General features: G+C 42.4%; 1 protein-coding gene and 1 pseudogene across 1 annotated transcript; both read left to right on the forward strand.

The window, feature by feature from the left end:
• Nucleotides 1-6482: 6482 nt before the first annotated feature.
• Nucleotides 6483-8054, forward strand: LOC114552862 (alpha-(1,3)-fucosyltransferase 4-like). The gene has a single exon (XM_028573959.1). It carries the CDS (start codon nt 6483-6485, stop codon nt 7653-7655), a length of 1173 nt encoding a protein of 390 aa, XP_028429760.1. The 3' UTR covers nt 7656-8054.
• A 970-nt stretch (nt 8055-9024) lies between these two features.
• LOC114552863 (myosin regulatory light chain 2B, cardiac muscle isoform-like) lies at nt 9025-12686 on the forward strand (annotated as a pseudogene).
• Nucleotides 12687-13379: the final 693 nt, after the last annotated feature.

The raw sequence follows: 13379 nt of genomic DNA on the forward strand, positions 1-13379 counted from the left end.
CGGAGTCAGCTGACAGGAGTGTTGCCTTAATAGCGCCATTATAATTGCTTAAATAGCTTTTTTTTATCAACATTCAGATATTACAGGTAAATAACCGAGCTGGCAATAAATTACTCTTCATTTCATTACCTTGAAATACACGAAATTGTGAGCGCCAGATCAGTCAGTGTTTGATGTTGTAGTTTGTCTGATCATTAGCCTATGTTTTATGGAAAGCAAATATACAAAATAATGCCAGGAGGCTACTTGGAAGCCATATCTAAAAAAAAAAAAAGAGCATTCAAGAGGATTATTTTTTTTCTCTGAGCCATGTGGAGCTGTGTAAGATAATTTAGAGCAACATGTATGTATTACACCAATGATCATTGCTTATCATTACTCCTCCAAAATCAGCATGACTGCCAAATTTAGAAATGAAATAAACACAATTGTTAGGGAGTGATTTTTGTTTCCATTCAGCTACTTGGATTTTTAGCTCAAACAAATGCACCTTTTTGAAACTGCTAATTCACACCAGTACAATTGCATACATTTAACCCCCCAAAAAACTTACATTAAACACTATAGCCTATGTTTATGTTTTGTAGTTGTTTGAGGGATCCCAGTGAATGACTTTTGTATTGTCCCATTATGGACGTGTATAAAGGGCAATTGCAATTGTAATAAAAAGTTAAATATAAATTGAAACCAAAAGTAATTAATTAGCACTGTTGAAATAGAATCCATGCTAAAATTGTTTGTCTGAATTGTTTAAAAAAAAAAAACTTCAACTCTAATGAAAAACTATAATGAAACAATACAAATCATTTGAGTTTCATGATACATATATATATATTTTAACATGGTGGATCTATACAAACTCAGCATATGCAACAAAGCAGGGCTGCTGACAACCTGCTGAACTTGGCCATTTAAAAATGGGTAAAAGATGGAGTGGACTTCCACCTGGCACAAGCTATTTCCAGGTTTATGATCTTCTCAATTTACTGTATATGAATAAGTAAGCCAGCCTGATATTCTACTTTAGGGCATTCCTTTACTACACAGATATTATTCAGATTAGTTATTCAAATAAGATTGTTGTGTTGTTAATCCAGTTAAGTCATTGCTGCAGCAGGGCAGCCCAGTGGTTAGTGTCAGAATGATACATAGTATCTGTTGTTGAAGTGACCTTGAGCAACACACTGAACCCTGGCTGCTCCTGAGGCGTCACTCCTGCTGACCATGTCCTCTCACCCCCTTCAGCTTGTGGATATACAAAGAATTTCTAATTACACTGTATGTATGTATGTATATGTATGGAGTGCCCTAAATTCCTGCTTCAAAAACTGTGCCGATTGTTCACCTTAAAACACACCACACCTCAGCCTTCAATTGCTCTGCAAAGCGGAGCCGAGCTGCTCGGGTTTATCAAGGCAACACATCTGTTTTACACGTTGTTTTCATTTTTAGCATTTTGTGGGTTCCCAAATGTGACTTGTCGAGTGTATTGTGAGGCCTTGAAGGGTTTTTTTTCCCCCTTCAACGTTCAGCTCCAGCTTTTAAAATAAATATTTTATAGTTTTATTTTTTCCCTAATCATTTTCATTTCTTTACAGCCATTGCACTTTAATTGCATTCACTAAAAATAACGCAAGAATTTGCCATAGATAATAACAGCTCTTTCACTGCACTGGGCATTTTTGTGCTTTGAATTAGCTCAACTTTCAGGTCATTACTTGATTTGATTGGAAGCTATTTGTGTCTCCTCCTTTAACACTATGAATGGTACTCAGTGCTCAACTGTTGTGTAGCCTCAATAGCTTTGCCTTATTTTATTAGTTTTTATTTTGTTTGCTCATGACACCCAGTCACATGCAAATAGGAACAGCTGCGTATTATGAAAAAAGTCATATAGCAGCATGATGTGTGCCAATTTCTTTATCAGGTCTGCACTATGAAATACATAATGAATACTTTTTAGACTAAATACTGCATATGAACCAATGAATCCTGTTTAATCCTCTCTTTTCTTTCCCTTTCCGCCATGTTAATCAGTGTTTCCTTGGCTTGGCCTGCAGGACCTGTGATGCTACCTATCATTAAACCAAACCAGAAATACAGGTCTGAGATAATCCCTACAGGCTTAGAAGCTTTGCAGTGTGTCCATTATGATGTGTTTGTATAGTTTTCTCTTACTGACACACAAAAAAAACACACAACTAAAAGGAACATGATATATTTTTATGGCACTGGTATTACTATGAAATTAAAAGTATTCATTGATATGTTGTCAATAAATAATAACATCTGATGGTAACTCCAAAATGCATGGCATTTGTTGAGAAATGTTTTACATTTATTTGCTGACTGAACTTTATAGATAACATGATTCGTTTTAAATACTGTAAGGTGTTATAGTTACTTTTTTTTTTTAGTAGTTGTGTTATTTCTTGCGTCATACAAGTGCCCATAAGACACCAAAAACACTGTTGCAGCAGTGAAACATGAGTATAACGTCTTCCATGTAACACACTGCAAAAAAACTAATATTTCCTTTCTAAAAACCCTGAAAAGGTTTTTATAATCGTCCATCCAAAAGAAATTGTCAGAAATGACGGACATTTTAGTCAGCGCTTAAATTATAACACGATGAACAATAAAACATAAAATGGACTTAATCTTCATTTACATAAAACACGTAAGAGACTTTTAAAATTAAAAAAGAGACGATTAAACATGTCTGTTTCTATAGCTAACGTACGTTACCTAAGATCTTTGATTTTTAGTTCAATTCTGCTTCAAATAAGGCTCTGTCAATGCTTTTTTGTACGTAGCACCTTTACTGTGTTTTGATGCAAAATTGTATCTAGCAAAGTAATCATTTCATTTTGTAAAATTATCTTAATGCAAACTTCGTCATGAACATTACAAATCAGTTGAGTTTTGTACTGCAGGCACTTTTCTCAAACTCTCCGAATTTCAGCACACTGTATCTCATCAGATTTGACTGAAGCTTCACTAGGCTCTGGATTACTTTGAAGCAGTCGGGGGTACACAGTGTAAGTCGGAACAAGTAAGAGTCTGAGTTATCAATCCACCTACAAATTATCATGTTCCTGCTACTGAGGCTCATGCACGTCTGGCATTAAATGACTTGAGAGGGTTTTTTTCCCCCCTCACTTGTCTTTTTACTACACTCTATGTTAAAATTAGAGAGAAGGGAAAAACACAGTGTAAATTGTTCTTGACTATTGGACAGCATACAGAACATGTTGGGGCACACAGATTTAGCCTCTAAAAAGTCTCATCAGTTCATGTACATTTGGTTAAAGTTTAAACATGGAAAAATAAACACATTCTTTGTGTCAGTGCCATTATACAACTAGATATTATGCCCTGACATAGCTACAGGGTAGAAAATAAAACAGCCATTCTGTCCTTTAGCTTTCCCACTTTTCTGTGTTTGTGTCCCTTGTCCTGCTGCTCATTGACTCTGCCTGCAAGGTGCTTTTAGCGGGCCTCGTGTGGCCGGCGTAGAGATGGATGCGAGGCCCTTGGGAGCTGCAGGCAGAGAGCAACACTGATCATGTCAGACAGGCTGGGGAGGCTGCATAAGATCATCATCAGCCAGCAGTGGAGTGAATCGCCGCAGTGGCACTTTCACACAACCTCTGACCTCTGGGGTCATGATCAAGGTCAGGGGTCGGCGAGGGCCTCTGTGATCAGGGAGCTCGCAGGCCCCTCCTGCCGCTACCTCCTCTTCCTTACTCCACGTTCTTCTGGGCTTTTTCTGCTCTTTTCTCTCTCTTTCTCTCGCTCTCTCTCTCTCCTTTGCTCATATTCTGTCTATCGCTCACACTCTCTTTCACTGGCCGGGACCAATTGAGACATCCCATCCCCTGGGAGTGCAAAAAGGAAAGCAAGAGAAAATCAATAGGGAAGATGAGTGAAGACCTGGGGGCCATCAAAAACTGAATGCTTCTCTCTGTGCTGGTATGACACACACACACACACACACACACACACACACACAGATACACAGTGTTACTTCTGACAAACAGGAAGGTTCCAGAAAACATGGGATTGGAAAATGTACAAAGCTAGAGAAAAACTTTTGTCTGCAAAATGTGTGTGTGTGTGTGTGTGTGTGTGTGTGTGTGTGTGTGTGTGTGTGTGTGTGTGTGTGTGTGTTTGCCGTGTAATAACACTAATCATCACTTAATCCTCATAAGGTGGTTGACACTGTCCATATAAAATGACCTGAGAAGCCCCACATGTGGCCCGATGTTTGAAGAAGAGAAAAACGATATTGATCTGTTTGTGGAGATTCAAGGTGCGCAACAGCAAATGAAAGAGCTTGATGACAAAAAAAATGTTTTTATAGCATGAAAGAAGCGGGAGGGTGGCTGGCGTCTCCCTTAGAGATAGGGTGAGAAGCTCAGTCATCCGTGAGGAGCTCGGAGTAGAGCCGCTGCTCCTTCGCGTCGAAAGGAGCCAGTTGAGGTGGTTCGGGCATCTGGTAAGGATGCTCCCTGGGCCCCTCCCTAGGGAGGTGTTCCAGGCACGTCCAGCTGGGAGGAGGCCTCGGGGAAGACCCAGGACTAGGTGGAGGGATTATATCTCCAACCTGGCCTGGGAACGCCTCGGGATCCCCCAGTCGGAGCTGGTTAATGTTGCTCGGGAAAGGGAAGTTTGGGGTCCCCTGCTGGAGCTGCTCCCCCCGCGACCCGACACCGGACAAGCGGACGAAGATGGATGGATGGATGGATGGAAAGAAGCGGAAAAATGGAGCAAACATAAACGCCAAGCTTTGGGCATCACCCTGGCTGTAACCTGAGCTATCACCATATCACCAGTCAGTGCAACTTTAATTATAGCACATTTCCAGCAACATTTGCATGAGTTTTTGCCACCTAAAAAAAAGGGTTCAAATAAACAAAACTGAACTGAAAGAAGACAAACAAAACTAATAATATATGCATAAATAATGCAGAAAGAATACAAAACCTCTTATGGGGATAACTAGACGCACACATGCACGCACGCACTCACACAAACACACGATGAGATCCTCCATGGTGAAGAAAAGTGAATGGATAACAGGAAGGAGGAGGACCCAGTGGAGACACACATGCTTCTTGCTTCATCTCCTCCCACTCCTCCTTGTCTGCCATTTTTTCCACTCACACTCAGACTTCATGACATCCTCTGTCTGCAGGGAGGAATAATGTTGTCCCAGTCACGCTGTGTTTTTCCTGCCCACCAGAGATCAGACACAACACAGTGCAGGATTTCCAACTCTGCCGCCTCATCTTTTTTTCATTAGTTTTGATCAGAATGCATTCACATAACGACGATCTGGATTGTTGATCCTTTATCTGTGTCACCATCTGAGATTTTTTTTTATTCCTGTATTTGTTTAGGTTAGATCACCAAATTAAAACGGTGAGACATTTAAGATTTTTGGTTAGAGGGGGTTTGCAATGCTGGCTGGTTCATGTAAAACATTCAAGACAAACCTTTCCAAAGCCTCGCTGCTGCATGCCTAATTTCCAGATTAAATGTTTATTCATTGGTCAAATTAAACATGCATGTTTTGAGAAAAAGCCCAATGTCACTACACACCACTGACTGCACGGGACACTTCACGGGGGGGGGGGCTTTGTGCTTGTATAGGGAGACACCTAGTGGTGAATGACGTGTAGCGTTTATGTAGGGCGAAATGGACGATTGAGGGTGCTCCTTTACACGGTTTATTATCTTGACAAGTAGAAAAAGATGTCATTAGTCAACCCATTAGATCTAAAGGGATTATTTGCTAATTAATGTAATATGAGTTTATTGGCTATCACTCTAAATTAGGCTCCAGTTTTGCCAATTCTCCAAACCCTATAGACTTCTATATTGACTCCAGGCCTCAATCTTAAAATAATGTGCCTTTATAAACAGAGTAACTTACAAGCTAAATTAAAATATGTCTTTTGCTTTACAAAATGACCTCTGCTTACTTCATCAGCGGGGCACCACGCCCTGGGCCAAAGTGTTTACGCAACTTAAAAGTGCCTGGGAGGCCAACCGACCGTCAGCAGGCCGCACAAAAGCCCTATTCACCGGTAACAGGAACCCAGACCAACGCTGCCACGTCAAAATGTTCGAGCATAGCCTACCTCCCCGGTGCAAATGTTTTTTTACTCTCTTTTGGCTATTGAGGAGGACAGATAGGACAGGCGACAACAATACAGATGGAAGCTCCACTGTAAAATAATCTGACCTAATGTTATCTGGATTCCTTATCATACCCTACCTAATTTAGGCTCACTTAATGACGAGAAAGGAGGACATAAAGGTGTGTCAGCAGGCTGCAATTATTTTTCTCCTCTACATTTCCTGAAAAGTGCACTGACCTAGGCCTAGTCTACTAGGCTACTTTGCGGACCAAGGGGACGTCTGTAAGAGGTGTTTGGACTTTGGGGGGGGGGACTGCAGGTTGAAGGGCGTCGATGGGAGTTGGGGCTTATTGGAGAGCAACGGGCCGCTCCACAATCACAAGGCGATCAGGTTTGCACCAGCAGGAGGTATGTTGTGTAGGCCTATTTGTTCTCAAAAGGACCTGCTCCTCTGTGTGTGTGGCCACCGTTGGGTTTCTGTTCCTTCTGGGAGTCTGCCTGCTCTACTTACCGGACCCGTTGACGCTGGAACCGTTAGTATCTGTGGAGAACAGCGCGGCGACCCTCCTGATATGGACGCATCCATTCGGTCGGTACCGCAAACTGCCGGACTGCTTTGCGCTCTATCAGATCGGCGGGTGCACGCTCACCGACGACGGGCGCGCGTACCCGCAGGCTGACGCTGTGATCATTCACCACCGGGAAGTTGCCACCGGCACCGCTGATCTGCCACAGGAACCGCGGCCACGTGCGCAAAAGTGGATATGGATGAACTACGAGTCCCCCGCGCACACACCCAGACTGTGGCGCTTTGAGGATGTTTTTAACCTCACAATGACCTACCGGACAGACTCAGATATTTTTCTGCCGTACGGGTATTTGCTCCCCCGTGAACATAGAACCAACGGTGACGGTCTCCAGAACCGCTTTGCCCACCCGCTCCGCGCACCCTCGCGCTTACACCTCCTCCGGCCCCGCCTCCTGGCCTGGGTCATCAGCAACTGGTCTGAGTCCCATGCGCGCGTGGCCCTCTACTACCAGCTCCGCCGGTTCATCCAGGTGGATGTGTTCGGGCGCGCGGGTCGGCCGTTACCGGAGGACAGCGGCGGCAGCGTGGTGCGGCTGGTCGGACGGTACCAGTTCTACCTGGCGCTGGAGAACTCGCAGCACACCGATTACATCACAGAAAAGCTGTGGAACGCGGTGCGGGCCGGTGCCATCCCGGTGGTCCTGGGTCCCTCCAGGCAGAACTATGAGCGCTTCCTGCCCCCCGAGGCCTTCATCCACGTGGACGACTTCCCCACAGTGCGAGGGCTGGCCCGGTACCTGCTGATGCTAAGGCGCAACCCGGCTCGGCTGAGGCAGCACCTGGACTGGAGAGGGAGCTACAGCGTGCATCAGCCCACCTTCTGGGCTGAACACTACTGTACGGCCTGCAGGGCGGTGAGGAGGAACAGAGGCAGAACCGACGTGGTCGAAGACTTGACACGATGGTTTCACTCGTGAAAACAGCAGAATCCCCCCACGCACCTGACTGAACTGAGAGACTCTCTGTGACAGTGGTACTTACTGTCCACCAGATGAAATCTCTTTAACAGCATGCACCCCTGATTGTCTGGGAGACTGTTGATTTCATTTGATTTATGTCACTTTAACTGAAATCCAAAACATGGATTTTGCACATGAAACGTAAACTTGGCATTCACTGTAGGCTACACTCAACTTTTACATTAGGCCTAATTGAATGTCCGATGATTGCATTACAATGCGAAATAAAAATGAGACAAATGAGCTTGCAAAGACAAGACCAGCTTATGATGATTCACCGCAGTAAACAGTGTTTCTGTTTGCCAGATATGTCAAAATCCTCACTTTCAACTTTAGCATCAAGTTGTACGCTGCTACAAAACAACTTACTGACAAATAATAAAGGTGATCAAATGTTAAACTGTGATACATTATCTCATGCAAGTTTCACCTTTGCAAGATGACTTTTACACACAGCTGAAATGGTAATCCGATCTGGAAGGGTAGAATGAAACATCTTTTTGAAAAGTGGTCATTACTAGGCTAATATCAAGAAAATATGATGTGGGATAGATGATGAAAAGATGCAAAAAAGCAGGCTTTTGGTAAAGAATGTATTCAGAGGGAGTGTGTGAATGAATGTGTAACCTGTTGTGTGTGTAATAGTGTTTGGTTCAGGGAGGCATTATCGAGACAACTCCAGAAAGTCCTGCCTGTTTATCTCTTACGTGTGTAACCTGTGGGGTTAGCACTGAATCATGTTCATCATCCCTGGGTCTACTGTTTGTCACCATATGTTTGAGGCTTGTGTTATAGCAGGCCATGCATGCATCCCTAAAATAGCACTCCGAGCTCTTGCTTTGTGTCTGACTCTGCACATCATTGACCACTTGATTGCAACACTGGCCTCAATTACTTTAAAGGTGTTGTTTGACCTCATTGTTCATACCTATTGCACGACTTGTTAGAAAGAAAGACAGCTGTACTAACATGCACATCCTCTAGTTTCATTAAGCGTTGCTATTCACACAGCCTTGCTCATTTTGCTGATTTTTTTTTACTATCCATTATATATTGTCATATCTTAGGCTACAGCAATAAGACAGGAAATAAGAGAATGGAGGAGGAGGTGAACATGCGCGCTTTAGGAGTCACTTGAAAGGAATCAGAAGCTGTGATGTGGATCATTTAAATTTACACCTCTGAGTTAGTGCCTTGACACAGAATTAACACTTTACACTGTCAAATGAGGCATTTCCTGCAGGCATAAGGGAAGCGAATAATATTGCACCCCATAATGAGCTGATGCCTCAACAGCTGTTGAAACTGCTGACATCTATCAGCAGTAATGCATTCAGACGGCCAGAACATCCAGACCCCTCATCCCTGTCATAATCCCATTCATGTACATGAAGGAGTTATAGGCATATCTAGTTACTGTGAGTACAATCACTCTTTATGTTTTCAAATATAGATCCACTACATGTTCTGAAGCTTGTTTGACATTAGTATTCAATACCTTTCTGCTGTGGGAAGCATGTACAGCATGGCCTCTATTGTTTGGACAGAACAGGTGCAGGACAGTTGACCTAGTATTGTATAAAGAAAGGGTACTCCCGTTATTGTTTCTTTAGAGCTCATCGGATAACAAAGAAGACTGCAGGAAGATCCGCCTGATGATTAAGAGGCTGTACAGGATATCTAGCATGTTTATTGCACTCATTAAATTGCTATTAACTATTGCTTCCCATTTTATTGCAATTTCTGGTCAGTAAATTGATACCGGATATCATCTTTGATCAAGGGGGAAAAAAAGGTAGGATACAACAGAAATATAATCAGCTACTCGACTGTTTGTGTATTGTGTATGTTTTTGGTGTTTCTGCTGACTGAGGCTGAGTCCCACCTCACATTGGTCTGACTCAAGGGAACCACTGTGGACCTCCTCTCTCATGGGACACATCTGTTCTGTTACATGCACCCAAAAAGGCAAAGAAGGAGGAGGCTCCAACGGCCGTCTGTTGGAGCAGAACCAGATCCAGGAGTTCAAAGAGGTAAAGAGGACCGATGCTGTGTTCATATAATACTCTATCTCTTTCTGCCTTGTGTGGAGCTGTACTGCCTCTCATGGTAACCTGTGTAACTGCCCTCAGCTTGCGGGCTTTCACCATCATGGACCAGAACAGAGACGGTGTCATCAAAAATAGCGACCTAAGGGACACTTGTGCCTGGGTGAGTATTTATTAGCTATTAGTCGTAGAGGCACAGATTTGAAAAGCGTGACTGGATTTGGATTTCCACATAACATGCTCTATTTCAAAAGGTATAATCTCTATCTCACATTGACTTATTTATTTACACTGTAATTACTCTTACTCTTTTACAAAGTTCCTACATTGATCACAGAAGTGTGAAGTTTGATGGCAGGTCGCCTTCACATTGGTAACAATGAGCTCAACGAGATGATGGAGTGTTCGGGACCCCTGAACTTCACTTTATTCCTTAACATGTTTGGAGGAAATAACTCAAAGGTTCAGTTCCAAGGTTGGGATGATTGTGCAGTGTGCATTTTTAGTCTTTATCTTCTAATCAATTAGTTTACTTTCCAGAAATACCTTGATTATTTTAATTGGAATTCTGATGTTCACTAGATTTATTTATATATCGGCAATTTTATTTAATATTAAATCTATTATCAGTTTTGTGTGCAATGCTGAAACACATGAGTGCATAATGGATAATAAAATAGATTCATAGAATCTAACGTTAGTAGTTGGGTTTACCTTTTTTTTCTCGTACACTACACTGAAACTGTAACTTGGCTTTGACTGGGAACCCTAATTAATATTGAAATATTTGATTTTAGTTTGGTTTGTGTTATTGTTTTAAATGATATTGATCATTTATTCATGCTTAGTTTCAGTCAAGTTTAAAGTTCAGCATTGCTTTTATTGTCTCTCAAAGAGAAACCCAGTCAACTATAATCTTAATGTGTGCAATATTTCATATTCTTGATTTTCTGTATTAAACTTTAGCATTTTGCTATTTAAAGAAAATGACACATAAAGTATAACGTGAAACCGGGTCAGTGCGGTGTACATTGTGTCTGTACAGATTACAATTGTAATACTCGCAGCTTTACCTGTAATTTTGTGTTTTGTGACCCAAAGGAGACGATTCTGAACGCTTTCAAGGTATTTGACCCAAAAAGAACAGGAGTCTCTAGGGAGACAGTTTGCACAGACACCCGCAGAAATTACTGTGCCTTAGATGAATATGAATAACTTTGCACAGTACAAAAACGTAAATCACTACCAAAGTTCCAGGATGCAACAACGCATAGTGAAATACAGATCACAGTTAATTCAAAGTCAAAGAGGTGGAAACAGTAATTTCTTCTTTCCTGTTGCTCTCTTGCAGGATGAAATATCACCTGATGTCACAGGCTGACAAGTTTACAGGAGGATGAGGTGAGTTGTTGCTTGGCAACAAGGTGAAATATTGGATGTATCAATATGCGATAGTGATTCAAAGGTAGGCTACCGGCGGTGGCGATACTGTTGAAGTAGTTGAAGGTGAGCGCTGATGAATACCCAGAATCTGAGGCAATTTAATTTGATTCAAACCCCTTAACTACCAGCTACAGCTTATTACAAAGATCCTTCTCTGCTCTCTTCCAGACCCCCTCTTCACTAACAGTGCCATTCATAACCTACGTGGCCCCTGGCGAGAGACTCAGTAATCTCATTTGTACAGCAACAGATGTTTCTCTTAAAAACATCCGTTGACTGGGGAGTGAAAAGTCTGCCTCTCATTCTCTCAAGGGATCAAAGAGACCAGTCTAATCGCTATGAAATCTGTCACATTTGTACTGGTTTGAAGAGACATATTGACTTACAGTTGGCTTACTGTGTTGTGAAACGTAAACGCTCTCCCTCTCACACTGCCTACACATATTTTATGGGGAAGCTTTCATGCTCTGTACATCAAAAGACTGCACAAAGGGGGGGGGGGGGTAAGAGAAAGGAAAATGCATATGAAACAACAAAACCCCCAGACAAATAAATAGCAGTGTTCCCATAGCAGCGCGGTGCAGTAATCTGACGGCTGGTTTCCCATGGCTGTGTCTCACTGCCCCATAGACCTCCACTCTGTCTCACTGATGGCTCCTGTGATTGCAATCATCCATCTTACTGTCAAAGGCAAAAAAAGGGCATGAAAGGGGAAATCACACACACCATCTCTCTCTTGCTCCCTCGTGTCCAGCAAACAAGCCACCCCACTGTGAGCAGAGCCAACACTTGCACCATGCGTCTGTTTGTTTGTATGTATGTGTGTGTGGCCATGCTTATATGATCTACAGAAAGAACATGTGTGGGTGTGCATCTTTGGTTGTCTGTGCCTGCCCCTTATACTGCATGATCAGTCACTGGAGTGTACATGGGGGAGCGGTGGACATGTCTGATCTTGCAGCTGATCAAAAGCACCAGAGACTTGTTCCCTTGTGGCCATGCAAGCGGGCCTCATATCAACATGTCTCTGTTCAGTAGACAGGAAAAACAAGAGGAGAGAGACAGACAGAGGAGGAGGAGGAGGAGGAGGAGGATACATCAGTAGGCTGTGGAGTAAGACAGAAACAGGCAGGCAAAGCACAGATGAAAGGGTGCATAAAGAGGCCAGAGTGGAATATATGACAATGATACATAACCGCACTTATCTCCCTGTTCTGATGTGCTAATTGAAATGGCAAGAGCCAGCTCTGTATATGTCTATAGATGTAATAGCATGTTTGATCTTTATCTTTCTGCAAACCTGACAGCTCTCCTCATCACAAGAGTTATGGAATACAAAAAAAAAAACCAAAAAACTTTACCTGTTTGCTTGCCGGTAAATCAGATGTTTTCAAACTTTCCTCTGGATGTCGCTTGTAACCTTGACGACAAGATCTTGTGTTATGTGATCACCCACGGAGAGGACAAAGAGCAGGAGTCAAAAGAGGAGAAGAGATAAAAGGATGTAGAGAAGGAGAAGCTGTAAATAGTCTTGCCACGCTGTGAGGTTGTGGTGCACAATATGTGTGTAAATGTAATCGTGTGCAATAAAGTGGTGACTCTACGAAATGAATCCCTTTGTTGTTGGGAGTTTAATCTTACTTCAATGATGAACCCAGATAAATATCTGCTGAGCACAATGTCTTGCAAATTAAACAACAAAGCACACCTGAACATAGTTTAGTATAAAAGGTAATGGAACATGCGCCGGACACAACAGAACAAGTATTTAAATGGTACATCAGTAGACTCAACCCTCTTAACATAATTTATCAGAAATAAGAGATACAAACAGGCCCATCTCTTTTTTGCTTACTATGATTGCTATGATGGTTGAAGGAAAAGTTTGACATTTTGGTTTTCATTCTTGCCGAGAGTTAATTTAGAAAATCGATCTCACTCTAATTGCGTGTATGGTAAAAGCAGCTGCCAGCAGCCGTTTAGCTTAGCTTTGCACACAGACTGGAAGCAGGGGGAAAAAGAGCTAGCTTGGCTCTGTCCGAAGCGAAAATTAAACTTCCAGTTGGGAGTCACGCATCTTTCCAAAAGGGTTTCCACCACTCATTAAACTTAGTCACACAACGTAACTATCCTAAATTCACTTCTTTTGTTGTGTTACATATTTGTAGCAGTTCGTTAACAACACTAACAG

This window comes from Perca flavescens, chromosome 3, assembly GCF_004354835.1.
Source record: "Perca flavescens isolate YP-PL-M2 chromosome 3, PFLA_1.0, whole genome shotgun sequence".
Classification (NCBI taxonomy): Eukaryota; Metazoa; Chordata; class Actinopteri; order Perciformes; family Percidae; genus Perca; species Perca flavescens.

Bases quoted from the DNA above. Each gene is read 5' to 3' on its own strand.
- LOC114552862 (XM_028573959.1), top strand. From the start codon at position 6,483: ATGGGAGTTGGGGCTTATTGGAGAGCAACGGGCCGCTCCACAATCACA.